Source organism: Hippoglossus stenolepis, chromosome 5, assembly GCF_022539355.2.
Source record: "Hippoglossus stenolepis isolate QCI-W04-F060 chromosome 5, HSTE1.2, whole genome shotgun sequence".
NCBI classification, from domain to species: Eukaryota; Metazoa; Chordata; class Actinopteri; order Pleuronectiformes; family Pleuronectidae; genus Hippoglossus; species Hippoglossus stenolepis.
In genome coordinates this window covers 25,809,502-25,836,593 of record NC_061487.1, presented here as the reverse complement: position 1 = coordinate 25,836,593, position 27,092 = coordinate 25,809,502, and the positions used below count along the sequence as shown (strand labels likewise).

The window sequence follows — 27,092 nt, the reverse complement described above, 5'->3', positions numbered from 1 at the left end:
GTGAACCTCTGCGATGTTAATAACCCTGATGTCTCGTGCACACGTGACTTGTACTGTACATGTTTTCCGCTGTGTACCTGAAATAAAGACGAGGGCCCGGAGCTCGTTGGTGTGAGCTGATTAATGTTCTGCTCTGTATGTTCCGCCCCATTGTACATCTCAGCCAGACTCCAACTGTGGCAATCAATTCAATCAGCGGCGCTTATGAACCCATTACAATCTGGCTGAGAGCAGGCGGAGGCTGCATCCTTCAACTGGCCTCAGAGTAATTACTATTTATTCAGGCCCAAAAAGGAGGACGGAGGGATGGATGGATAGATGGATGGATAGATAAACGATAGATTGCCGGGTAGACTAATAAAACATGTCCCTAATGACTCGCATGTGGCTATGAATATGCATCATGGCGACGGGGCAGAAGGAGTGGGTGTTGCGTTATTTACACCCCACCCCGCGCCCCACCTCCCTCCCTCCCTCTCTCTCTCTGTTAGAACGCGCTAACAGGTTGCCATGGCGACTCACATGTGCCATAGCAACCACGCCGAACGCTCCATCCCAGATCTGAAGGCCAGAGGTCTGGCGGCAGTGCGAGGACGTCTGCGGGGCCTCGAGGGCGTAAAGCACCACGCTGGACGCTCACTGGCTGCAGACGCTCTCACCTCATGTTTAATTACAGGCTCAGCTCCCGGGGAACGTTCCCAGCATTTGTTTGAACCAGTGACCTCTGGACGACGAGCCGGTATCACAGAGTCACTCCGACTGGGAGCTGCAGTGCTCAGGCTGCTCGGTCGTAAAAGGTCTGAGGCCTCCCAGTCACTCTGAGGGTTTATCTCTCCTCAGCCTCCAGCTCTCTATTCAGGAGTCTAACATTCAAACGTCCTCGCGTCATGATGCTGCTCTGCTTTATTCAAACGTAGAGCCGGAGCCCCTCAGGGGGTCGGAGAGCTCCAGTGCACCGCAGTGAACTGTGCACTTGTTTACACGTTTCGATTCAATTTCACTAAACGTTGTTTTCACACAAGGACGCTGGTGTCTTTGCACCGTGGAGTACGTGCACTCGCTCCTCTTCACCTCTGGAGCCTCGACCACAAACAGCCTGAGGTCCGGAGACAAACACAGTAAATCACTCGGTTGTATTCTCGCCAATTAGCAGCATCTGAATCCGTGTTTTCATATTCAACGTATTCATCTCAGCCACAAGCCAGAGATTTAATGAATGAGTTCCCTCATAATAAATTGCTTTATAACTAACATCACCTTATCGCCTCAGTGAGAATATTTCATATATGAGCTGCACGCGTTATTTCAGTGGCGTTGATTATTAATATGTATTATCTACCTCGTGTGTGTAATGTTTCTGTAAAGCACATGGAGCACATCTCTGCATGAAATGTGCTGTCAAACTGAAATTGGTTTTGGCACATGTGGGAAATACAGACTTAAAATAAAACATCATCTTGTTTATAACAAAATTAAAGATTATAAAAACATATTTTTCTACTGTATATCACTAACCTAGCACTGAACTTAATAGATAACACAATAAAACTGAATTTACTGAAATAAACTCATATAAGAAACAAATATAAGAATTAAAACTACACTTTTTGGCAGAGTCTATTTGTATTCAACCAAAGATTGATAAAATAAAAATTGTTTTCACTGACAGACGTACAGAAATAAAACTAATTCTAATTCTTCCCTCTTTATAAGCTGTCTTTCTCTTTCTGGCTCACACACACTTATACACACACTTTCATCAACAAATATATTATCTCACTTTTAACAGTTTTTCTCCCACGTGTTGATGTGTTTTTGCCGTCTTGGCAATTTTGTAGTTTGGGTCATTTGTTTCAAACATTTTCACACATTTCACTTCCATTTTACATGTGTTGCTTTAAGTGAAACAGGGAAACCACTCTGTTTGACATAAAAACACAGTATTCATGTTTGAGGAGATGGTGGGAACATGTGTAAACTCAGATATGACAATATAATGATCTAATAGATGTGTAGAGTTAATATGAAAATTAATATAACATAGGAGAGTGTTCTCCAACCTTCTTACGCCCTCTGCTGTACAAACACTGAAAAACAGAGGAGTACAACAAGTTGATATAAGATGAATAACGAGTTCAGCATGTTGAACAAACTTTTTGTTTTTTTAAATCATGAAAAATACATCACTCATTGTTTGATTAATATAATATAATTTGAGTCTGGTTATACTGTGTTGCCCCTTTGTTCCATACATTTGAATCTCAAACACAAATCTGAGGTGTGGGCGACGATTCAGATTCGGAACCAGAAGACAACACAATATTGGATTTATTAAAAATGCACAGAAATTAATAAGATGAGCTCCTACATGCAGAGTTCAGTGAATTACTGTTGCTCACTCAAAAACACTATTGTTTTGATTTTGCTCTATAGCGAAGGTAATGCCTTAAATTTTCGTTTAATATGATGAAAAGTATGGTTTATATAGGCCAATAATATATATATATATATGGAACATAGTGGTGGATAAAGTATCTAAAATATTTTGTATTAATCTTTTTATACCTGCTGACATGTGGAAAAGGCTCCACTGCAAATAAACAGCTTTTCTCAACCATCGTTAACTATCACTTGCAGATGTTGAAGAGAATATTAATGTATTTCTGTATGTTTCATGTTATTTGTGTCCTTGACCCCACAAACGACCTTGTGAAGTTCCCACAGCTCAGGTCTGAGAGTTGAGGTTATAACAAGAGGAAAAACACGGCTGTAGTTTCAGAAAACTTTCGATGTTCCCACATTTTTTGTGACATATTCTGAAGACGACTTCTCACAATTATCACCTCGGTGCTGTTTGATATATATTAGAGACTCCGACGCTGCTTTGTAAGAGTTAACAACACCATCATCGTCTTTGAGGGGATTTTTATAATTTCATTCAGTGTTTCCCTTCACTACCTTTAAGACTCAGGAGCATCAGACAATGACACATCTACATTTATAAATCTCCTGAGAATCTAGTACAAACCTTTCTCGTGTGATTGTTAATATTCTTAATGGAGGAAAAACAAGTTATTTAATTAGATGCAGTGAATATTTGCTAAATTATTTGTGGCCTGCAACTTTTCTTGGATTTGTTTGCTGCTTTATTTATAACAAAAGTCCAGTTTGCAATAACGATGCTGCATCTGTCCATCAAAGGTTTGTCGTCTCTAATCCACAAGAAATAAAAGCAAACACACCAAAGAAAAACAGGAGATCAGTTGTATGCTTATGGGTGTATTTTTAATAAAAATAAGTCTGTCAAAATTAAACAGAATACAATATTTCTTCTTTAACATGTTTCCAGTACATAGGTATTTTTTTTTTTTTTCAATTATCATTTTTACTTCTTTTTTTCTCCTGTCGTTTTAAAGGTTTTCAAAGTCATGCTAAGTAGAGGGTAACTCATCTCACAAGTGTTTTTTGTATTTTTTTGTCCTTTATTTTTTCTAAAACTCAAAAGTCAAAATAAGAAAATTAAAATCATGATAGAAGTCAACTGTGCACAGCTTGTCTGCGATGCCCGGAGCCATTTGTTTCTGCGGCCTCCTCGGGGGAAGAAGTCCACGTTGGCTCCGGGGGCCTCGAGGGGCCCGATTCCAAAACTGTTCACATCCCTCCTGTTCCGTAAAAACAATCACTGATCCCATCAGTGGCTGTGCAGGGAGGAGAGGAAGGGCGCGTGGTAACAGTGTTGAGACGCAGCCCAGGCTCAAACACAAAGGACAGCTGGGAGACTCGCTCCCTACAGGTATGAGGTTGTTCTCTCGTGTGTGTGTGTGTGTCTGTGTGTGTGTGTAACAGAAGTCCTTTACAGCTGTAGAAGCAGATGTCAAGTATAAACTGTGTGTATACTTGTTAGAATAGTTCCTATTATCGCAGACGGTGTGACAAAAAAACAAAAACAAACAAAAAAACACAGTTTGACCTGTGGTTAACCTCACGCTGCAAACATACTGTACTTCAGTGTTTCTCCACATTTCTCTACCACAGAATTCAAAAGGTCTCACAAATGGAAATATACACCTCAGGGTGGAGCCGCCACGAGTCAGACAACATTCAGTCTTTGCTATTTGGTAGAAAATAAAGTCCTGCGTAAAACAAAAGATGGAAAATAAACATTTTACGACAGATACAGCTAAGGAGTGGGGGAGGTTTAAACAAAGGTTTTATAAAAATCACATTTTTATATCAAAACCCGATTAAGGATGTAAATTGAAGCGGTGGAGTCAGAGTTGTAATTTTACTATGAACCACAATCTATTCAGAAACACCAACCCAAGGAAGTTAATATACAATAATTGTTAAAAGGATCATTTAAAAGAATAAATTCATCTAATTATAAATTCTGAACTCACGGCCAGCCGGCTCCTGCTGGTCTGACCCTGTTCCTCATAGACTGTAGATAAAGATGGACGACATGAGAAGCCCCTGAAAGTGAAGCCAAAGTATCTCGACTGCAGTATAGGGAATAAACTTCGCCTCCTCCATGTTAGCAGATGGCAGCACCTATATCTCGGATATTTTGGCTTCACGTTTGTACACTGGGAGGAAGTGGAGACGTGTAAAACATCTTTATTCACAGTCTATACTTTTCACTTTGATGCCGGGTAACAAATCCCGGCTGACGAGATGTTGTGTAGTCGAGAGGAGCTGGAGGTTAAAAGGGCTTTAAGAGAAATTAATATAATGAATCCATGTATTGGTTCAAAGTATTTGACGTCTTGTTAATTTCTCTATTTAATATTGAATACTCTGACAGTGAGGAGTGGTTCACACAAGAGGCTTCAGCTGTGTTTGATGTACTTTAGGTTTTTGGTAGTTTTGTTACAGTGGCTCTACAATTCAAACCTGTGTGACGACTTCTTTGTAAATCTCATAGCGGCCAGCAGCGAACCGGAACAACACAATCATCCTCTTTCCCTTCGTCTCGTTATCGAACAGGGGGGAAAAACATTCTGGGGCAATCTTGTGGTTTTATGCTACATATTGTAAATAACATTAGACTTGACTAGGTCCTAATAAATCACCTGTACGCAAATGTTTCAGTGGAAAATCATAGCGTGACTTCGCGTCGAGTTCGTGAATACCTGCGATATTTGCTTCATATTTGTATTTGTGTGACGACCGTGATTGTCTCCTGGTGCCGGGATATTTTGGCCATATTTCTGGATACGAGTCGGAGGACGTGCAGACGCGTCATCCATCTTAGTATAGATGGTTGAGATTGAAACTAAACAGACACTGTGCTTTAATTCTCTCAAAGTCAGTGTGAAATTAAAAGGCTTCCTGTTTTTTTTACTTCTTGTTAGGCTCTAATTGCGGCAGCACATGCACAGAGCGAGTCAGACTGGGGATGATATTAAAGAACAGACCCCTGGGGCGACTTGAATTCTACCCGTACACACACTGGGCTTGTTAGTCTTTGATTCTGATTTTCTTTACGCTGGCATCAAGGTGACCATGATAATAGTGTTAGGCTCATTTCTGAGAGCAGGTGTTGTGGGTGCAGCCGAGGCCGAGCTCTGCCAACTGTGGTAGTTCCGGCAAAATCTACGGCCTCGACACCTCGAATAATCCAATTTAATCCCTCGTCGTCGCCCTTTCCCCCTGGTGACTGGCAGGGTTTGCCACAAAGCAATTATGTTTCCTACACAGGTGATGTTTTCAGGTTTGGTCGACTAACGAAACACAGCACCAAATTCCGTATTTCCAACTTTTCCAAATGACTCGCTGCTCACTTCTGTGTGACATCAGTCCCTTTTCTGTCGTGTTAGTGTTTACTACTCAGCTGCATCGGCCTTGACCACCTCCACACAATCAGAGGTGTTTTTCATGCTGAGGACTTGTTCGCTCAGCCTGGTTTTAAAGACATGAATGCACCTCTCGGTGGATATTTCAGGGGAATAAAAGGCTGCGCTGCAGAGTCGGTCTGTCTTCTACATTTTTATTAAAGATGATGTAATATACTTCAGGTTTTGTTATGGTGACCTACAGTCGTGAGGGTCACCGTGGTAACCAGCTGTGAGTATTGTGGACTGTGATATGGTGAACAACAACAACAACGTGAGTAAAATACTGATTGTAGGGAATCAAAATCCACCCTTTAAAACAGAAGAATAAAATAAGGGGGTTTTACAATTTAGTCTTTGTCCAGGATGAGCACAACAAACTGACAAAAAAAGAACAAAAAAAAAAAAAAGAAAGGCTAGATAAACAGAATAATAATTAATTATCTTTAAATAGTGTCACACATTTCTTTGTTTGATAATACTAAATTAAAAGGAAGCTTTCTTCTCTCTCTGTCACGTTCTCCTCTGCTCCTCTGTCGGTGCCGCTGATTCGGTCTGAAGGACAGCCAAACACACCAATCACACGCATGCTCTTTCCTCCGTCGCCATGACAACTACCTGCTGGACATGCCTTCTCTCAGTGCTACTTAACATTAACCTGCGGAGAGATGGGTAAGGTCTGTGATGAATGAATGTAGCAGGGTTAACAACAGCTGGCATTTACATTTGCAGATGTAATGTTTTGGTATTTTTACTTCCTCCTTTGAGAATATTGAACTGTAAACATTTTTGCTGCCAACTGATCAGAAAAACAAGATTTGTCCACATCCATACGTTTAAGTCCATAATTTTCTCACCTGGACCGGGGCTAGTGCAAAAAGTTGTCTACTCTGGCGAAAGAGCAGGAACCAGACCGGACTCGGGCCATGAGCTGAACACACTCTGTGGCCTGGCCCAGCGCTAACATCAGCGGAGGCTGCTTAGGCAGGTTCTGAGACTCTGGAGCAGAAAGAGACAATCAGACCGGAGCCGAGTCAACATGTCAGAAATGGTCTTAATGTGGAGATTTGTTGAAGAGAGTGATTTTTGGTCGCCTTTTTTCTTTTGTTGTGTGTTAGCTGTTCCTTTGTGGATTATTTAAAAAACACATCAGAGAAATGAGAACAATGCAAAATCATTGTAGTGCTCTAATGTGTAGTTAGAGGAAAACACAGGTTGACTATATGTTGTTTAAAATCCCCAATATTCAGACCGTACATGTCAGGGGACACACATGAGAAAACGTCTTTCTCTCTCTCTCCCACACACACAACTTACATTACAGTGGTGTTACAGTATAAAAAAAAACAGCAGGTGTAGTTTGGAGAAACATGCATCAGTGCATTACAGCACGTGTGCGTGTGTGTGTGTGTGTGCGTGTATGTGTGTGCGCTTTACCCAGTATGGCGCTGTTGAGTGCAGAGCAGAGTGTTTCTCTCTGCGTGGGTTCTAACTGCTGACCCACGGGGCAGTTCCACGGGTCGGAGTACGCTAACAGACTGAACGCATCCTACACAGACAGAGACCAGTGTAAGTACAACACCACAGTACATACAGTTTTACCTGGGATGCATCATCTGGCCCTGAAAACTACTTTGTCAAAAAACACATTAATGTGGCACAAAAGCCCAGAAAGTAAATTTGCCCGTTGGAGCAATTTACCCCTATAGGTCAAAAGGTGTTGTATTTCTCTGCCAAAATATATTATAATAGAAATACCACCGGATGTTACCAGGTGTCACTAGAGAGTGCATTTTGAAGCATCACATGACAAAGAACTGATGTTTAAGAGTGAACAAGAATCTGGTTTGGAGTCTTTCTGCCCCCTGGTGGTGAAAAATGACAACTTTCTGAAAATGTGCCCATTTACTACATGCTGCACTTTGTCTGTCACACAACCGTCAGGGGCAATTTAGGGTTCAGTATCTTGCCCAAGGACACTTCGGAATGAGGACTGGAGGAGCCGAGGATCAAACCACAGACATTCTGGTTCCTGGATGAAGCTGCTGCACGTCCCGAACCTTTTCTCAACAACTAGAGAAAAGCCCCTCGGTGCAAACTTTATCATCACAGTACAGTTTCTATTAGTTCACTTCTATTGAGCAGCTGCTTATGAATCAGAGGACACGATCTGTCTTTGTCAGACAGTCAGGACTCTATCTGCTTTATTACGTCACTGCCTGGATCAAACACTGCTCCACTTCTTGCAGTGTGCAGAGAATTTAGTCGTTGCACAGCTGTTTGTCGGTCAATCCTGTGTGCACGTGCAGATGGAAGTGTGTGTGTGTGTACCTGTAACATCTTCTTGTGCGTGGCGTTTTTGCCGTACTCGCGGCACAGCTGTTCGTTGAGTGTCTGCAGTTCCCGTCCAAACTGGATCATCCTCTCTGTGGCCGCCTGGTTCCCTCCACAAAGCTGTTTGCCATTACTACAACCCTCATCTGCTGGCAACACACACACATACACACACAAACACGGAGAAACACACACAGTTTAAATACACACATGCTGCAAAAAGCTGGACATAAGAAGTGTGAAGTAAAAAAGAGTAAAGGAGTAAGTGAGGAATAAAATAGAGAAGAATAAATAATAAACAAGACAAAAGGAAAAAAGATAAAGGGTTATGTTAAGTTGTCAGTGTGTGTGTGTCAGTGTGTGTGTGTGTGTGTTTGTGTACCTGTGACCCCATTGCCGATGCTGTTGTCGTCTGGCTGAAGGATCTCTTCGTGTTTGTATGTGCCATTCATGATCCGCGCAGAGGAGCCTTCAACAACCCCGTTGGTATAGTGCTCTGCTTCTATTTCCATCTCACTGTCACTACACACACAGAGAGAAACACACATGTTGGTCTTTGTATAGTCATACATGAGCAAATGCAAAATATACTACATAAAAATTTAATTCAGCTTTGTCTGCTCGGGACTGAAAGGAGGTCTCACCTGGTTTCCTGGTTGCTGTTGGCGCTGTGTGGCTTGGTGGAATCGGAGGAGTTGGACTCAGAGTAGTTGACTGAGGAAGGGGAGGAGGAGGTGGATGAGGATGCAGAAGAGGACGCGCTGGGATATTTGACACTGCTGCTACCTGCGCCACCGTGGCTCTTTGACTTACTGGGAGGAGTCACCCCGTTACTGCAGGTAGGGCTTTCCCCTCCTGGGCCGGGGGTGGAGGAGGATGGTGGCAGGTGGAGAGAAAACAAAAAACACGTATCTTGTTTAGCTGTTTTTTTCGGTATTTGGTCAATATATTTGTGCTTTGTGCTGCACGTGTACCTGCGGTTTGCAGGTGTGTGTTGCTGGCTCCGTGACGGGGGCTGAGGCTGGGGGAGCCGGGGTAACTGTCCTGGGACTTCGGGGAGCGAATGGTCAAGCAGCGAACCTCACTGTCTGTCCCGTTCACCATCTCCACAAACTGACGACACCTGAAGAGCAGAACACACTCGAGTGACACGTTTCTCGATAAGCAAACGTCTACAGGTGTAGGTAGAGAATCAGTGGATGGATTTACAGGTGATGTGATACATGCAGCTTGTTGACTTACTTCAACATGAATAGTAAGTTGGGGTTGTGCTCTAACAGGCCGGGGTAAAGTTGCTGAGTAGCTTCTATGGCTTCGCCCACGCGTCCTGCGAGCACCAGCTTTTGTATTCCTATAAGACGAAAGACACAAGACGCTATTCATAGAATATTGATCAAAAGGAAGCGTGCTTTTGAAAGGGTCCCATCTGATAGAGGCCAGTGCATCATTCACAGAGGCCACGGGTCGCCAGGGCCAAACGACTCCCACAGCTTCTACTGTAAGTCTGCAGGGAGACTGTCCCCTGTCTTCATCGGAGCTAGTTAACAGACAGCATTCACCAACAACACAGAACTTTCCTTTATGCTGTTCAATGACTTCACAGAGAGTTTGTGATGCGAGCGAGTTAGCGGCCATTTGATTAGTTCACTCACTCTGTCTGTTCTTTATAGACGTCTGGTCCTCTTGTATCAGGGTCTCTGTGGCTCTGGCGAAGGCTGTTGCGGTGGCACAGTACCCATGGTGCACCAGGTAGCTGGACACCATACTATGGACAATACATGACAAACGTTTCTGTGGCTATCCCATCTGGCCATTTGACTTAATGCAACCAGTTTTACAAAGTATTTAGTTTGATATTTTTGTTTGGGACCCAGTGTTTTGGATCTTGACCTCAAACAACAGGGAGGAGTATAAGTCAGGATATCGACTATTCTTGATCCGTCTCTTGCGAGAAAACAAACCATTTGGAAGTACTAGATTGTTCGACTTCCTTTATAAAAAGGTAAGAAAACGTAATGATAGATTTGTGGTGCACTACGCTGCCCTCCAGCTGGACCCACGTTTAGTAGTAACACACTTATAAGTGAGCTTTACTTTTGTCGACTTCCCTGATTCTATTTCAGTTATTCCTCATGATTTCCGGTAACTTCCCTTCAGTCATGAGTCATATCAACATATTATTATGCAAATCAGCTGATCTACTATTACATGTAAAATATCATCTAATTCCTCACATGACCCTGAAGTCTCTAGATTTTAATCCTGAACAGTGTAATTTTATTGTAATCTTGTCAAATAAACTCTTCCTGACAAACTGTTTCAAACACGTTTGACCCACAAAACATTTTCACATCTTCGAGATATAACTATCCTGTTACAATATCACTCAAAGCAGTGTATGTAAGAGTGTGTGTGTGTGTGTGTGTGTGTGTGTGTGTGTGTGTGTGTGTGTGTGTGTGTTGGGGAGTTGTGGGAACTGGCTATGGGTCTTACTTCTGCAGGACGGCCTGCCACTCTCCCAGCCTCTCTCCTATGGGAAAGCGAGCGATCATGCCGTGGATCTTGGCTCGCCATTCGCTCATGTAGTCCTCGATGTCAAACACAAACGGCTGCTGGCCAAAGTTAGCGTCTACGATCTCGCCCGGTGTCTGGAGGCCCACAGTGGGGTACAGGTTGGGCTGGCAGATATTAAAGACAAGACAATAATTCAGGTTAGAGCAGAGAGGGTCTGTATTGTTTTTAGAATTGCATTGTTTCATCAATTATTGTAAAATGCTGCACCAGAGATTAGTTCTTGTATTCATAGTCCTGTATCAGACAGATTATGACAGAATGACATTGCATTAAGTGCAATTGTATAAAAAGGCTGATGTGGATTTGCTATAATATCGACTCAATGTGTAGGAAACTGTCTGGCATGTGTGATGTTTTAAGATATATGTATATTTTGTCAAAGCATTTTCTCTAAACCAAACAAGGAGTTATTCAAATTGTTCAATTACAAGATGTTCTCCAAACGAAACCAAATGCAGACACAACGATAAATGAGCATTTTCATGGACTGTGGCTGAATCAGAAGTGAAATCAGTAATTAATACTTATGGATACTTACAGGGAGGTCTGTGAAGGCTACACCTAAAAAAATAAAAGGGCAAACAGTTAAAGTTTAAATGTACAGTGTATCTGAAAGCTTTAAGCTCAGTCAACAGAGTAAAAACATAATGTGTACTAACATCACAAATTAAAATGTATTATTTATACAAACACACATCAGGTGTACCAACCTAAACTGATGCCATTTTTGGTGTAAAAGCAAGTGTTATTGATGAGGTTAACGCAGCAGCCAATCACGTCGCCCGTGGTGAATGTGGGGCCGTATGGTTGGCCAGTCCCGGAGGAGCAGAAGGAGTGGCCGTCATCTCCGTGGTAACCGTATGAGTGCTTGTCCCATCCTAAAACAGCACAGGGATTAGGATTAATGTTTTATTTTATACTTGACCTCTTGTGGAAAATGTGTCGTCAGAGGCGGAGGGGGATAAGTATGCATGTTGTTTCCCAGCAGTCGGATACTGCACACGTCGAGTATATAAACAGTTTCTGATTTCACCAGAGCGTCTGAGGTGAAGTGGCTCGCTCGAGGTCACTCTCAACCCCGGCCTCTGCGAGGCGGAGACGGTTACTCATTGACTTCTGCTGCTCACATTTTCCCCATCTGACTACCGCTGCCTCCGAGGCCTCTCATGAAAATTCACACACACACGGTCTGACTGTTTGGCGTGTGATGCAGTGCCATGAATAACCAACAGGGGGACCGTGTGTGTCTGTGTAAAGAAACTGGTGAGTCACTGCAGGAGCAGCAGCACAGGAGGCTGAACCAGGACACAGGATGTCAGGGTTTGCTCATTAAACTACTTTGGATTTAGTTCCTGCTGCTACTGACGCACATGTTTGTGACACTTATTCAGACAAACGGTTAATTACTCACTGCACTGTACTTAAAAACAACTGAGGAGCTTCGTACTGTACTCAGTTACTTTCTACTTGTAATCCACAGGCATGTATTTGATAGGTTTAGTTACAAGTTACTTTGCAAATTTAGATAAAAAAATAACGCAGGGGGAAATTTACAAGCTACCCATATATATATATGTATATATATGCATTTCTACATTCATCTGGCACTTCTCAAAGTGCAATGACTGTAGAAACTATCAAGACCCTGCATTAAAAGATCTGCATGACCCTCAGTCTGAAAATAAGGTTGTTGTTTCCAAGCCTTTTAAAGACGATGATCCGAAGGGAGAATTCCAGTGATGTGCTGCACACTTTACATTATTTTCAACTGATCAAATCTAAAATAAGCACAGGCAAAGATGAAGATATGAACATGCAGCACCAGGAGCCCTTAGTCTGACCTCAGACAACCTTTATATATTTATCTAGCTCCCTTAAAAGAGGCTGTAAAGAAATCCCTGCAGGGTCACATGTGCCTGGTATTCTGCCCATCCAACAGGAATATGTTGACACCAATCCTGAGCTGACTCCGGACAGATTCCCTCCCCAAAGCTAAAACACACCATCCGGAATGGCATTTCAGTAAAGACCAGAAATGTTATACCACCAAATGTCTTTCTAACAGAAAGAAACTCGACTTGGCTGCTTCACGTCTAGTGACTCAGATAAATTGACATAAAGACACCGTATCATTGCGATTTCTGCATGAAAAAACAAGAGACAAGACAACAAGCCAACAGCTTCTGAGATCTGCAGCGGGATTATTTTACACCAAGAGCAGGAAACGCCCACATCTGCCAACACCAGAGCTTCACATTCAGTTATCTGGACAGACAGTCTGCTGAGCCTCAAGTTCTACACTTATCCAGTCCTGCAGGAATTCCTTCTCCGGAACTGACCGAGGTGAAAAGGACCTGAACCCGCCAGCACTCGGCCTCGGCTCGCTGCCGCTCTCTCAGTGTCTCTCCTCAATCATAGCTCGACTGTCCTTGCCAAAAAGCAAAGCGGGGTTAGTGAAAGTAGGTCGTGGGTGAGCCGAGATATTAGATGTGTAGTTGTATATGTGTATAAGTGTTGCATGGAAAAAAAAGTATTAACTTAAGCCAAATGTGTGGATTTGTAATAGTGTTTGTATTATTTCAAGGAGTGTTTCTTTTAACTGGAGTGCATCTATGTCTCTCCGTGCATTCATTTGTGTACATGTGCATATACACTTCTGTGTTTGTGTGTGTGGGTGTGTGGGTGTGTGTGTGTGTGTGTCGAGGTATTAGATTAATCTGCTGACAGGGATATTGCCTCTAAAGCCAGGCTCACTGCTCCAACATGCTAATGAAATGGGCAGGCCTCCACAGCAGGATCAGACACAGAGGTCAGCAGTGGAGAACATTGTACTATTAAAGACACACACACATTAGATATTATAATATTATATATTAGAGCCTGACCACTATGGATTTTTGGGTTCCAATGCTGATGCTTGTAAGAAATGTCAGTTATTGAAATATCAGCCAATATATATATTTTTTTCTAAATTTAACAATTATTCCTAAAATGCTATTAAAGCCTCATGACTAGGTAATATAATTCAATGTATTTATATTATAAATAACTATAAATCAAAAGGAAACAAATACAAGGGATCACCAGCACATAAGCTTTGAGCAAATGACCATTAAAGTGTGCACAAACACACTGATGCACGGATGAGTGGTGACAAACACAAACCAGAGATGCAATCATTGAGTCCAGAAGACACACACAGATAAATCCACAGAGTTGACAACAAACACGCACACTGCCACACAAACACACTAAGTCAGTCAGAGTTAAGGCAATCAACAGTAATCTGTCTACCAGGGCCACAGACCATCTGCAGTGGAATCCTAGCAACAGAAAATATTTTCATAAGTAAACGTGTGAGCAGGTTTGAAAAACACGTCCGTCCACGCAGCGCTGTTCCACGCTGTTCCACCCTTTGTGTGACATTTGACACATGTGAATCAAGAAGAGAGCGGAAAGAATGATCTTTGTGCGTGTGTGTGTATCTAGAGTCTGCTGAACTGGCTGGCCCAGTGTCCACAGCATTCCACAAACCTCGGGCAGCGGACAGATCTTGACTCGTCAATAAGCAGGTCAAATGGCCCCAGACAGGCCTGGAAAGCCCACAATGTGATTGGTCAGAGCAGAGCTGTGGTCTGATTGGTTGGGAGAGCCACGGGGATTTAGTGAGGCCCTCGGCTGCTATATGGCAGCTACGCTTCCTCTGATGTCATCAAAGATTCCAGAACCATTCACAGATGTGTGTGTTTCTGTGAGAGTGTGTGTGTGTGTACGCGCCTTAATTTTTGTGCAATGCTTTATTCTTATGTCTAATTGTTCATATATAGTTGAATTATATTTGATTCTTTTTGTTTTCAGTGGAATGTGAGAAGAAAAGCTTGTCCTAAACCAGATCTGAGGTCAACATCATCCGTCACAGATCCATATGACTGCTCAGTGACATGCCCTGACATGTTCTCTCTGCAGCCGTCACACAGCTCAGACCAAAACACACAAACCAAACCCAGCAGTGACACGTGTCATCGTCATCTTGTTCCACTTTCACCCCCAAATCCCATACATGTTGGCACATTGCCAGCTACTTTAACTTATCCACACTATCCATTTCTTTGCACTATTCTTCAATCGTGGAATCTACCTTCATATCTTGCCTCTACATAATCAATACATACAGATAAACTATCATCCATCCACATCATCGCTCCAGCTTCAAAATACATCCACAACCCGAATGAAGACTATGAATCAGAGATATTTTTCCACCACTTTCCAGTGCTTATACTGTCGACAGGAACCCTCCATAGGCTGTGATGTTAACCCTAACCCTAACTCTTTCACAGCATTGTCAATGGCTGATTGTAATCTGAGCCAATGGGGTCAGAGGGCGAAACATGTGGGCCAATAAGTAATTAGAAATGTTTAGGGTCATGGTTTTTGGCCATCCCCTCCAGAGCTGCCTGATTGTAGTGTGCAGACTTTCCTGTGTGAAACCAAAATTGAACAAAAGAAGAGAGCGCTGCAGGACGTTTTTCGCCTCCGCCTGCCAAAGCACTGTCCTGTTGGGCTAAGTGGCTGAAAGTCTGGCTCCACACCAGCAAGCTGATGTTATTGCTGGATGTTGGCGCGATGAAGAAGTCCCCATACACTCTGTGTTTATGTTGTCTGACCTTGGGGGATCCTTGTTTTTCAACCCCATCTCCCCGATTGCTCCAAACAAGGACTCTTGTTCTATCATCTTTGCATCGATTCTAACATCCTTAGATTAAATATCAGTTTTGATCTATCAAACTAATGGTTATCTATCCTTTTTTTGTACGTTATGGAGATATCGATCACATGTTACTCACCAGGCAGTCGGTTCATGTTGACTCCCTGGGCGGACAGGCCAATGCCCATGTACCTAAAAACACAGGAAGAACAAACACTTAAGTTTACACATTACAGACAAACACAATTTAAAATATCTGCAAACAAAGGATACCAGCACTTCTGGTTCTTACAGTAATGTTGATGTTATGGTGTTTTTTCATGGTAACAACTAGTTACAGCAGAGTGGAAAGTATAGGGGAGTCTAAACATTACAAGTGACAGTTGAAGCTTGGTCTATCACACCAGGATCGCTCGTCCACCTGCATCCTTTTCATTTACAACACAACTTTGAGAAGGCAACAGGAAAAAGAAAGAAGACATTTGCTCAATTGAGAATGTCATCAATATTGCCAGTTGAACCAGTTGAATGCAGCAGTAAATCTGTGGTCTGGGTTGAATTATTTGCAAGTTCCCTGCTTTTCCGTCAATTGGTAAATAGAACGTAAGAGGAAGGAAGGACACTGGCGTCACAGCAGCCGAGGCTGTAGACTGGAAGATGCTTTGAGTTCTACATTACTACCAGCCCTAGCGCCACCACCATGGCTACAGGTGTCGTTCTCATAGAGGTCACCCAAGTGACGAAAGAGATAGAACTAATGCTCAAACAATAGAAAAAGACAGAGATTCCTGTTCTGGTTCATTGGTTGATTCATTGATTGATTGATTAGTTGGCTCCTGACTGGTTTGCTGATTGAAGGGCAGTTAAGTAGATGTCTGACAAACCTTTGACCAGTTCTTGAAATGAAACCTATGCTGAAAAAGGTTACCTTAAATTCTCCTGTTTTCTTTACCCCAGATTACAAGGTACGCTGGGATGCTCATCGGACAGGTCTGACTCATAAACCTGGCTTTTGCTTAAAGGCACATACAAATGTGATGATAATAATAGCAAGGGCAATTTTTTCCTCACCTGCAAGTTTTTTCATTCCACTAATTTACATACTGATCCATCCCTGTGGTATGGGCCATGCTAGTCAAACTAAAAGACATCTCAAAGCAATAATATTTGAATATAAAATGGCTATTCACATGGGTAATATGGAATCCATAACTCTGTATTGTACAACAAATTGAAAATCAACATGATTCACTATGTTTTGTTGTTCTGGAACACGCATCAGCTCTAAGAGGTGGAAACAAACCTTCACTTTCCACCCAGAAAGAGTGGAAATTTGTGGAGTTGAAACACATAAATATGAATTAGAGAAAATAGCTTAACTATTTGACCATAACACAGTCAAAATAGTAATTGCTGTTATCTATTTAAAGCATCCCCTTCTTTATGTAACCATACCAGACTTTTTATTTATTTTGGTTGGGTGCCATCAGAACATTTTGTCCACAGAAAGACACGGCTACTGCCTATTAGACCACTCCTTTATGTTGTGTATAACCAGCACAGTGAGTGTGCAGAGGCGTGACAATGGTACTTATATACTGTGTTTAAATAACCATAAGAGAACGTAATGCATACTGAGAATAGGTGCTAATCTTACCAAGCAAGGCTAACTAGCTTTCACTTTCCAAGTTGTGGCTTGTTAGCGTAGTCACACAACTAACTAATGATAAAAAGCTCTAATGGTTGATAGAAGTTGAAAAACAGTCAACCTCTGCCATGGCAAAAATTCACTTGAAACTTAGACATGGTTTCCTCAAATATATCCAAAAAACGGTTTAGTCTTTTTCTGAAAGATTTGAACAATGCAATGCACATAACCCAGAAGGGATTTGATAAAAATCTGTATCACATTTGACCCTAATTTGAGTTTAAGTTTTCCAGTTTCAGCAGCACAACACAGAAATACACATACAGTTCATGTTATAGTGGAATGTCATGGTGGCATTTCCTAACATACCACTTCTATCTGCACCATAGGAAAGAAAGGAATGGCAATTGTGCAGCATTTGTAAAGTATGTAGGTATTATACATAAAAACTTAAATATAAATTCAACTGCTGGTCCGTTGAGCCACACAGCTTCACCTCTGTCTGGTGTTTAAACTGAAGCAGCTCAGTTGATTTAGAGGACTTTTCTATTTACAGTTAAGCAGTTACACAGACACTCCCTCATTGTAGATGTCTTTTACACTCCAATTTTTTTCCGAGCCGCTGAACTGGAACTAGGGAGTGTTAATGGTGTATTATGTTACCTGACACTTTTATTGGGAAGGATGGAGGAGAGTTTTGGTTCCAATACAAAAGAACAGGTCAAAAAGCAAGGTTGGAAACTGAGACTGTAAACACCTGGCAAAGTAACGTCAGTGCCACTGGTACTGATGAAGTACCCAGTCAATCCCAGAAGGTGGTTGAGCTAAGGGGTAGAAATGTGGCTTACTTATACTGTGTGGCTTTATTAGAAAAGGGACAAACTAACTATATTAATTTTCAACACTGTTAATATTTGTCTTTTCTAGACCGCATGTTGGTGACATTGGGAGACAGTAGTCCGGACAACTGTCCACAAACTCCTTAGAAAATGGATCTAGGTCCCGCCAATATGTATTCTTGACCATCCGTGAGTCTGACTCAGCTGTGAATCATGACAGTTCACCCCTGCTTTCAATCTGGACAATTTACTTTGTAGTCAAAGTTGTATTACACCAACTCTTAGAAGTTAACTGCTACCGTGTACATTTATTTTATAACCCCCCCCGTTGAAATCAGTGTCAAAATACTGTCTGTTCAATCCAAGGCTAGAATCACATACAGCACATGCACTGAAGCTTGTCCGGAGTTCTGTCTGCTTACCCATCTCGACCTTTGCTGACAATCTTGACTTCAAAGTAGTAGATCCCACAGGCAGCAGGGATTGGGTGTGTAGCTCGCACTGATGCTGCGTCTTTGTGGTTCTTTCCGTGACCTATAACAGAGGACATACAAGGTGATGAAATATTTATCCTATACACTATTTTATGCCAAGATTAAGGCTCCTGTATAGCTGCATAGCATCAACAAAGCACCTTTATATAGCTACAAAGTGCAGTGTGAAGGTCTGTGGTGCCAGTTCCATTTGAAAAAGCTTAGTCAACGTGTAAATGATATTCTCAAATGTGAGAATACAACAGGATAATGTTCAGAGAATTCACTGCAAGTGAGTGGGCATGTTAATGATGTTTCCAACGCACGACAGAGGTGAAACAACAACAGCAACAAAAGAATACTAATATCTCTCAGGATGAAAAAGAGGTGCCGTGCATGTAGAGAATGTCGAAGATGAAGTTAACTTTAAAAGACAACGAGAATCGAGCTTTTGGAGATAAGAACCAGACCAAAAACATGTGATTCCTGCAGTGGGAGTTATACATCATATCCTGCCTCCTGCATGTTCTAACGTGCACTCCTCACATTAATGTTCTGGTCATTTTCCTGTTGTTATGAACACGTCTGACCCAGAGAACCTCCCACTGGATTGTTCATATGTGAAAGGCAAACTCCAGAGAACGTCCAAACCTAATATACCCAAAGTGTTTGGTGGCTAAGCTTAGTTACCGACTGAAAAACGCTGTTTTCTCATTATAATTTGTTCCTACATTTGTATTTGTCTATGATGGAAACAACCGGGTGTTTAACATCTTTGTTGTGTGATTAGATTTAACAGCAATTCAACAAGTCTAACTTGAAAAGGCTCATCCTCAAAAGGGTAGAAGTGGAACATTAAAAATAAATGAAAGCTCCACAAGTATCAACTTCTTTCACAAAAACTGAAGTTCAAATTGTTCTGTTTTTGTAAAACCTCAAGAGTCATAAGTCTATACCAACGTAGGGCTATAAAACACAGCCTTCCAGCTGACCACAGCCTAACTGCCTCCTGCACAACCCATAGCATTGCACTAAACGAGGGGTCACTTGTCAGTCGTGTGACATTGCTATGTTGGGGCCGTGACTTTACTCATCTACTGCACTTTCATCCGCTTTTATTTCTTTAACCCTACATTTCCCCAAGGCTGAGTTCGATGAACAAGTTCCTCTTTGTCATCCTTGATTTTCTAGGGCTTCTTATCAATCCACATATCTCGGATAAGAATATCAGACCCTTTGACTTTATATGCTGAGACCTACAATGACATTTCACGATCAGTCAGGCACAGATGAAGCTCATGATGAAGCAGAACTGATTTTCTTCCAACAATCAATACGTTTGTTCATGTGAATTATCTATAATAAGATTAAAAATGGCCGAGATGTTTGTGCGTGAACAGTTAGTGGTAAAGATGTAAACAACAGGGTCAATGGGCATCTTTGTGTCTGGTATTGTGTCTGGACCAACTCCATTCAAGCCCAACACTCATTTCGGTCTGTCATTCTATATTCAGATGGCTGCTTATGCAATCCCTCGGGCCCTGAGAGAGATGACAGTGTTCAGTAATGTGTTGTATAACTGCAATCCAGCCTCGACAGTAAGCATGTGCATCCCTATCTGTTTGCAATCACGCCATCGAGTTCACCTGTCGTGATACATAACAAGTCATTGTGTGCAGTGTTTGTGTCTGTTGAAATGTAGATGTGCTGAAACCTTAAGCGAAGCAGCTGGCTGTCAGCAGACACCTTAAGGCTCTTGCTGTGTGTGTGTGTGTGTGTGTGTGTGTGTGTGTGTGTCACTAAAATACAGCCAGCTGAGATCAAGACATAAAGTAATGATATGCTGCAGCTTTTTTATGTAACATTTATGCTCACTGGGTTTCCCAAATCATAAACTCATGATTAAACCATTTATGGAATATGTTTGCCATGTATTTATAATTTACAACACTAATATTTTAAAGCATATAAGTATATAAGAATATTACAAGGCATTATTAACACACAATATACTGATGAACTTGTACATCAATGTCGTGAAGGAAAATAGACCGTACCCACTTTATCGTGGTACCAAGGTGGTTTATTTCATGTAAATTCATGTGACCGATGTGTTTGTGCATGCGTGTGATTTTTGTGTGATTATCTGGTCCAACGGTTGCAGCAACGTTCATGCCATCTATTTTTAGTCACTCCTTGTAAAAAAACAAGTCGTCAGTAGGCCAACAGGTCTCTTTACAACTGCACAGTCGGGTAAGAGAAATGGCTACTAATATTAACAGCAACCCCCCCACCACCCTCATAAATGACACTCAAAAATGACGTACTCATTCATTGTTTATGCGTAAGGTCACTAAATGAGAGAGACAAGACTGTTCTCTGAGAAACAGCTTGGGTTTTACAGCGTCGCACATTTCAGCTGTTGTGTGACAAATCCACCAGAGGTCAAGGACCAAAGGTCACTCTCCTGTTCTCCTGTTCTCCCATGGCACAGTCAGACACTAATTGCTTGCAAGGAAAATAGCACCCCCTCCCCCACACACACACACCAGGTTCTATCATCAGCTGTGAGCAGGGGGAAGTGCAAAATCTATTAGCTTAATAACAGCAAAAGCCACAACAGCCCATGTTGTTCTCTGGATAATATCACTAATTACAAATAAAAGGAGGAGAAGGAGATCCCAGAAGAATTAGAGGATAGAAGTGTGGTGGCTACAAGTTAAGTACGGTGAAGAAAATCCTTCAGATGCTTCGGGGAGGAGATGTTTGATATGAAAACTAGAAATCAGTTGTGGTGAGAACTATGACATCATTGTTTCACCATCATTCAAAAGGCTTTTTTAACACTAGTGTGGTGCCCATTCAAAGACTTGAGCACCTGTTTATTCAAAGCTTGGTGAAGCTCGACTTAATACGCAGGACCCTGAAGTGGTCCTGGTGTAGTGTATCATGGCTCACTGTCACATGGTTATGTCATTATTGCCACAGGCCTTTTCCACAGAAGACATTTCAACATGTCATATTAGGAAAAGCACAGGTGTCACTGATAACATGTGAAGATGGCTCTATTCAGTTCACGTGTCCCAGTCGGACATGTGAAAAAGAGCCAGCATGCAAAACACCAGGACCCTGAAAATGAAGCAGCTAAATGGAATTCAGTGCTTTTCCCACAATGACAAGTCAAAATGTTGAAAATGGCCTGTTTGGTTTATAAATACAAGTGGGGCCGTTCAGGCAAAAAGCCAAGTACTGAAAACAATTAAGACATAATTAACCCCCAACTCAGTGATACTGTTTTCAGACAAGAACTCCGTTATTTCCTGGTCTTCACCTTTCACATATGAAGAAGGCAGCAGGAGGTTGTTCGGGTCAGATGCTTTCACAACAACAGGACAGTTTCCATGACATTCAGGCGAGGGATGGCGCCTGCGTTGAGTTGGCAGGAGAAAGGCCATGAAATATGAATTTGACGACCAAGGCTCTTGCCTTCTCTTGCAACTTGTTTGACAATTTCAACATCATCCGTCCATATCTCCAACAGATGAACCTTGTATTTCCAAGTTGACATCTTTGTCTGTGTCCTCTACGTGTATGGCACCTCTTCTTCAAGCTGCGATATTTGTATTTTTTCAGTCCTAACATTCTTTGCATGTTAGGAAATTCATCAACACGCCCACTGGGAATTTTCCAGAAATTGACTGTATTCTCACATGGCCTCACTCTGACATTTCACTCAGGTGCTGGCTGGAAAAGTTCTGTCCGGAGCAACTGACGCAAACATTTGGGTTCTGCCCCTTAAGGAAAATTCTGGAAAAGGTCTGGACTTTAGTGCTGAAAGCAGCTTGTCTTAAATACAAAACACTCTTGCTCCTGAGCCACAACTGCCTTCTCTTTTAGTGTTACATAGAATTTAGTTGCCTAGCATGGGACAGCCCCGTTTCAACCACAGCAGAGGTTTGACCAACTATTTCAACAGAAGATACTCATGTGGATCTGTATCAGAACTCACTATGACCTATATCAGAGGTCTTAACTTTTACCTTAAATAAACTTTCTACAGACTCTGTGTAATCTTGCTAACATACAGAAACAGCAATGATTACATAACCTCCTTGGTGGAGGTATTGATGGTATGAGCTGTGAAAATAATGTGTAACTTCTGTTGGGTATGATTGAAAACTATTTACTGTTGCTAAAACTAGTGGTCAATCTTTAAGAAACAATTGTGTAAAAACGAGCAGCATCATAGAACCAGTTTATACAAATCAATCAATCTACAGAAGCTTCACTGGCTTCGTGTAATGCAGCCACAAATCATGTCGAAGCAGTTCTTGGGGAAGTATAGCTTCAATGAGCATGTAACTTAGATTCATAACCTAAAGCAGCACTTGAATGTTACTTCCTGTATCAGCAGAATCTTTCCATTTTCCTGTTCATATTCATAGCAGAGTGTTTAATGGATTTCGCTCTGGGACTATGGACCATTGGGGCAGTTACTATGAGCAATTAGGTCCTTGTATAACTGGACCAGAAGCTTTGTCTTCATCCTTGGAACTTTGTCAAATGTTCTCAATAGATGGACGGAGGTTGTGCTTTGTCATCTATTCAGTTTGTGAATTTCAAGGACAGAAGTTTAAGACAGAGCCATGGATTGGAGGATGTCCAGTCCTCTCTGGTGACCGGATGATTGCATGTCATTTTTTTTGCTGATGACGTAGTTCTGTTCGCTTTGTCTGTCTGTGGCTTACATCACTTTTTGGACGCCTTAGAACTATGGCTGCACGATAGGAAAACACATGCCATATGCGATATTGTTGTTGAATGTTGCAATGACGATATGATTTGCAATAAATGAACAAATGCTTAAGTACACGCACTCTAACCGAATCGAGCACGCCCCACCATGTCCTCCAGCTCTCCATATATTGTCTAAGTTTACAAATTCTGCTGTTTTTATCCAGTCTGAGTTTACACATATGTCCGATGACACTGTTTCTGTGTGTGTCGGTGTGTCTGCCTGGCAGCGAGAGAGGAAGAGAGCGACAGGTTGATGAATGTGCGCTAAAGAAAGATTTAATTCATTTCAGAAAAGTATGTGATGATCAGTGTTGTCATTTCAAACAAATCAACATTCAAACTATAGCAAGTGAGCTGAGTCTGTGTGTGAGAGAGAGAGAGAGCAGCGCAGTCAGTGTGTGTGTGTGTGTGTACCCCGTTACCTTTCCCTCAGGTTCTGGGACTATAATAAATAAGCAACGGAATTCCTTTATAGTAATCAACTGCTTATAGATATCAGCTTGGCCCGGGACAAACGGGATCACTAGCAGTTTCCACTGTACTAGAATTTTGTTGGAAAGCGGAGGTGGCACGTAATTTGACGGAGGCGGCTCGCAATTCTCTATGCAGGAAAACCCTGGAGAGGCCCTCAATGATCTGAATATCTTTTATTTATTATGTAGGGCAGCAGGGCTCCATCTGATTGGCCAAATATATATATATATATATATATATATATATATATATATATATATATATATATATTGACATGCAGAGCGTGAATGCATGGCACATGGAACACCCTTTACCGCAGTTCAAGCAGTCTTTTGCAATATGTATATCGTGCATGATGACGGTAAATTTTAGACATATTGTGCAGCCCTGCTTAGAAATGAATGGTTCACGGCAGAGGAAGTTAAATCATCATCCACGTACATCAGCACTGGCAGCTGATATAGATAACTATGGTTAATTTAGGGGGACTGCTAAGGGGATTTTGGCAAGTGGTTTGTAAAACATAATGGATGGAAGGATGCTTTATAAATACATCTATTGCGACTTCATCTAACTCTATATATAGATAGATAGATGAGGACATATATAAATAGCAGGATCCAAGGTGAATGCAGAAAGTTATTAATCATCTTAGTCATCCTTGAGTACGATCAAAAGATGCAGTGGATACTAGCTCTATTTTTATCAGCTGAATACTAATTCATACTTTACAACAGCTCAAACAACACTATAGGATCTGCTACAGGACATTAGGTATATACAGAGTGTTTTATTCCCCATCCATCAAGCAGCTGTATCTGTTTTTCTATTTAAGGACCATTAAGGTCTATTAAAAGAACAACAATACCATCCCTTCATCAGAATGAAGTAAAGAAATCATTCACCGACTAGAATTCATGAGTTTTAGTAAAGAAAACATAACTGATGCATTCATTGACTGAGTCAAATTGTTAGTTTATGTGTGTTGCCTCATGCATCTACTCCTGTAGATTAATCTGTGTCTGTTAAGGACTTGGTAGATACCGTGCGGCCTTGAACGGAGAAAATTGGCACACTGGTCAAAATAGCATCTAAACCACAAGGGTGAAGGAACAGAGCGGAGCTGGAACAACCAGAAGGAGAAAAATTATCCCTCACAATAGACCTACTTATATTGTCATCCCAGAACAATTGTGCAGTGTCACGTAATCAGTGCTCTTTTCACAGACATAAAAGACACAGACACGTCATGTCACCGACACCTGAAATGACTTGTCCTGACCCAAGAAGCGCATGGGCCCATTCATCGTTTGTGCCCATGTCTAAAGTGTGACCCACGTATATGGGCATCTCCAGACCGACGGCAGGGATCCCAATAGAAATGACTGAAGTGTTGTCATTGCATTAAGAGAAATCAGAAGGGCACCCACAAAATGTGCATCCTATAAAACGTTTAAAATAGAACGTAGGCTTATCAAATTTGATGACTATTTATATGAGCAGCAGAAACCTGATCAGTTTTGCCTTCAATCATCTGAAGGGTTTTATCAGGTCATCTGCCTGGCAGTCAAATAATAGGCCCTTCCTTGCTATTCACAACCAGCAGGACCACGACTACATCCGTGCCGAGCAACTCCCTCAAAATGGGCAACACAGCCTCGTCCCCTGCATGTTCTCATAAAGTAAACAGCCAATGTCTCTGGCCTTTTCAATGTCTCTGAGTAGATTGCATCTCCACGGCCTGAGATGTAGGACTAGCTTGCCTGCTACTGTGAGAGGAGGGGGGGTGGGGGAGCTGCCCTGACGTGTCGCCTGACGAAAAATAACAGAGCAGGCACAGGGCTGAGAAGTGTTCACACAGATGTCCCCTTGTTTTGATTTAGGAAGCGAGAACGTACAATAATCCCTCTGACAGCCGCCCCCCCCCCCCCAGCGGCTGAGTGACTGCGGCGTCACACGAGCGAAGTTGCTGTTATTGTGAAAACGCCTCCGACGCTGGAGGTTTATCACAGGATCGGTACATTTGGCCTAATATAATGCGCAGAGGCCTCCTCCTCCTCCTCGCTGCTGAAGCCTTGGACATGACACTGTTGTTGTGCTCAGGCAACATGGAGCTGTAACCGGTTCTCACCAGACCGACGTGTACAAAAATATAAGATTTCAGCTGCAGGGGTTCCAGAACACTGCAACTGAAAATCACGCGAGAAAAACACACAGCCGTTTGTATTTCCTATTCCGATGCTAGCTGTGTGTCACACAACCGCTGCAAACAACTACACGGTCGACGGCTCGCAAGTTGTGTCCATTTTGTGTCCAGCTTATCACGCCGCTGTCAACACAACACCAGTCACAAGGAGGCAGCTAGGTTTAGCTAACGTTAGCCTGTTAGCCACAAGGCTAGCTGCTGTGCCACAGAGATAGCGCCCTGTTAGCTTGTTTATTGCATTCCACTGGTTAGCTTATTAGCAACAAACACAACAACATGTCAATTCGTGGTGGTTGTTGCTGAGTTCCAACCGGGGGAGGAGGACGTCATATGCTCGGTCAGTTTACTGCAAACAAAATAACGTCATTAACGGTAAATAAACAAGCCGCGGGGGGGTGAAGGTGAATCTCATTTGTGGTGTAAATGAAGACAATGAGAGAGTGCGGAGGGTTGGGGGTTCACCGTCCCCCGTGTGGGGCATTCCTCCGCTCCACGGTGAGACAAAGCGGGGTTACAGGACCGGAGAAGCAGCTCAGACTAGATTTACCAGGACTGCACACACACACATACACGCACTCAACATAATCGCATACTGTGTGTGTGTGTGTGTGTGTATGAGACCCCCTGTAACAGCACAGTGGCCGATTTGAGACCCCCTGACCCGGCTCGCTAACCTTTATAATGGACCCGCAGGTTGTTCTGTGACAGCCCGATGTAGCTGTACTTATCCTTGGGGCTCCAGGAGCGGGGCAGAGGGGTCTCTTCCTCGTTCACAGCCGGGTAGAGCCGCTTCAGCCGCTCGGTCAGCTCGTGTTCCTGGTAGTTAAAGGCCGGGTCTCCCAACGGCAGGCTTCCCGCTGCCAGCTCTGCCATCGTCGGCCTCCTGTTTCCCCGAAGTCGTTAGCGTCGGTTGGCGTCCGTCCGTGGCCCGGTGTCGGTGCTCTGGAGCTGCGGGCTGAGAGCGAGAGGGACCGAGGGGAGAAAATAGCAGCGGTGTGACATCCCCGGATAAGCAGCAGAATGCACTGTAGGCTGACGCGGTGCACTGTGGGTACTGTAGTCCAGCCCCTCGCTCGCCCCTACGCTAACGTCCCTGGAAATGACTACAAAGCTCCACTGCGGTGACCCCCCCAGCTGCGGGTCTTTCACCGGGGAGCTGGGAAATGTAGTTTTTTTGTTGTTGTAAAGGTTGAATTTATAGACAC

The 27,092-nt window shown here is 42.6% G+C and overlaps 1 protein-coding gene across 4 annotated transcripts; it reads right to left on the bottom strand.

Moving 5' to 3' along the window:
• Positions 1-3,266: 3,266 nt before the first annotated feature.
• On the bottom strand, positions 3,267-26,760 carry ranbp10 (RAN binding protein 10). Of its 4 annotated transcripts, XM_035157501.2 has the most exons (16): positions 26,562-26,760; positions 18,360-18,471; positions 15,590-15,642; positions 11,453-11,620; positions 11,281-11,303; positions 10,662-10,846; positions 9,821-9,933; positions 9,411-9,519; positions 9,143-9,291; positions 8,982-9,023; positions 8,813-8,882; positions 8,551-8,690; positions 8,166-8,317; positions 7,272-7,383; positions 6,692-6,833; positions 3,267-6,492 (listed from the first exon to the last, which is right to left on the bottom strand). In XM_035157501.2, the coding sequence occupies exons 1-15, from the start codon at positions 26,758-26,760 to the stop codon at positions 6,703-6,705; spliced, it is 1,758 nt and encodes a 585-aa protein (XP_035013392.1). In that variant the 3' UTR covers positions 3,267-6,492; positions 6,692-6,702. The 4 variants fall into 4 exon arrangements, with proteins under 4 accessions (XP_035013392.1, XP_047195950.1, XP_035013390.1 ...); XM_047339994.1 differs by having other exon boundaries at positions 8,813-9,023; XM_035157499.2 differs by having other exon boundaries at positions 3,267-6,389; positions 8,813-9,023.
• Between the last annotated feature and the right edge of the window lie 332 nt (positions 26,761-27,092).

Excerpts from the sequence above, each read along its gene's own strand:
- ranbp10 (XM_047339994.1), bottom strand. The coding sequence starts at position 26,760 with ATGGCAGAGCTGGCAGCGGGAAGCCTGCCGTTGGGAGACCCGGCCTTT. Across the intron at positions 9,934-10,661 it reads TGGCAGGCCGTCCTGCAGAA|TATGGTGTCCAGCTACCTGG; the intron begins GTAAGACCCATA and ends TATTGTCCATAG. Across the intron at positions 9,024-9,142 it reads CACACACCTGCAAACCGCAG|GAGGGGAAAGCCCTACCTGC; the intron begins GTACACGTGCAG and ends CCCCCGGCCCAG.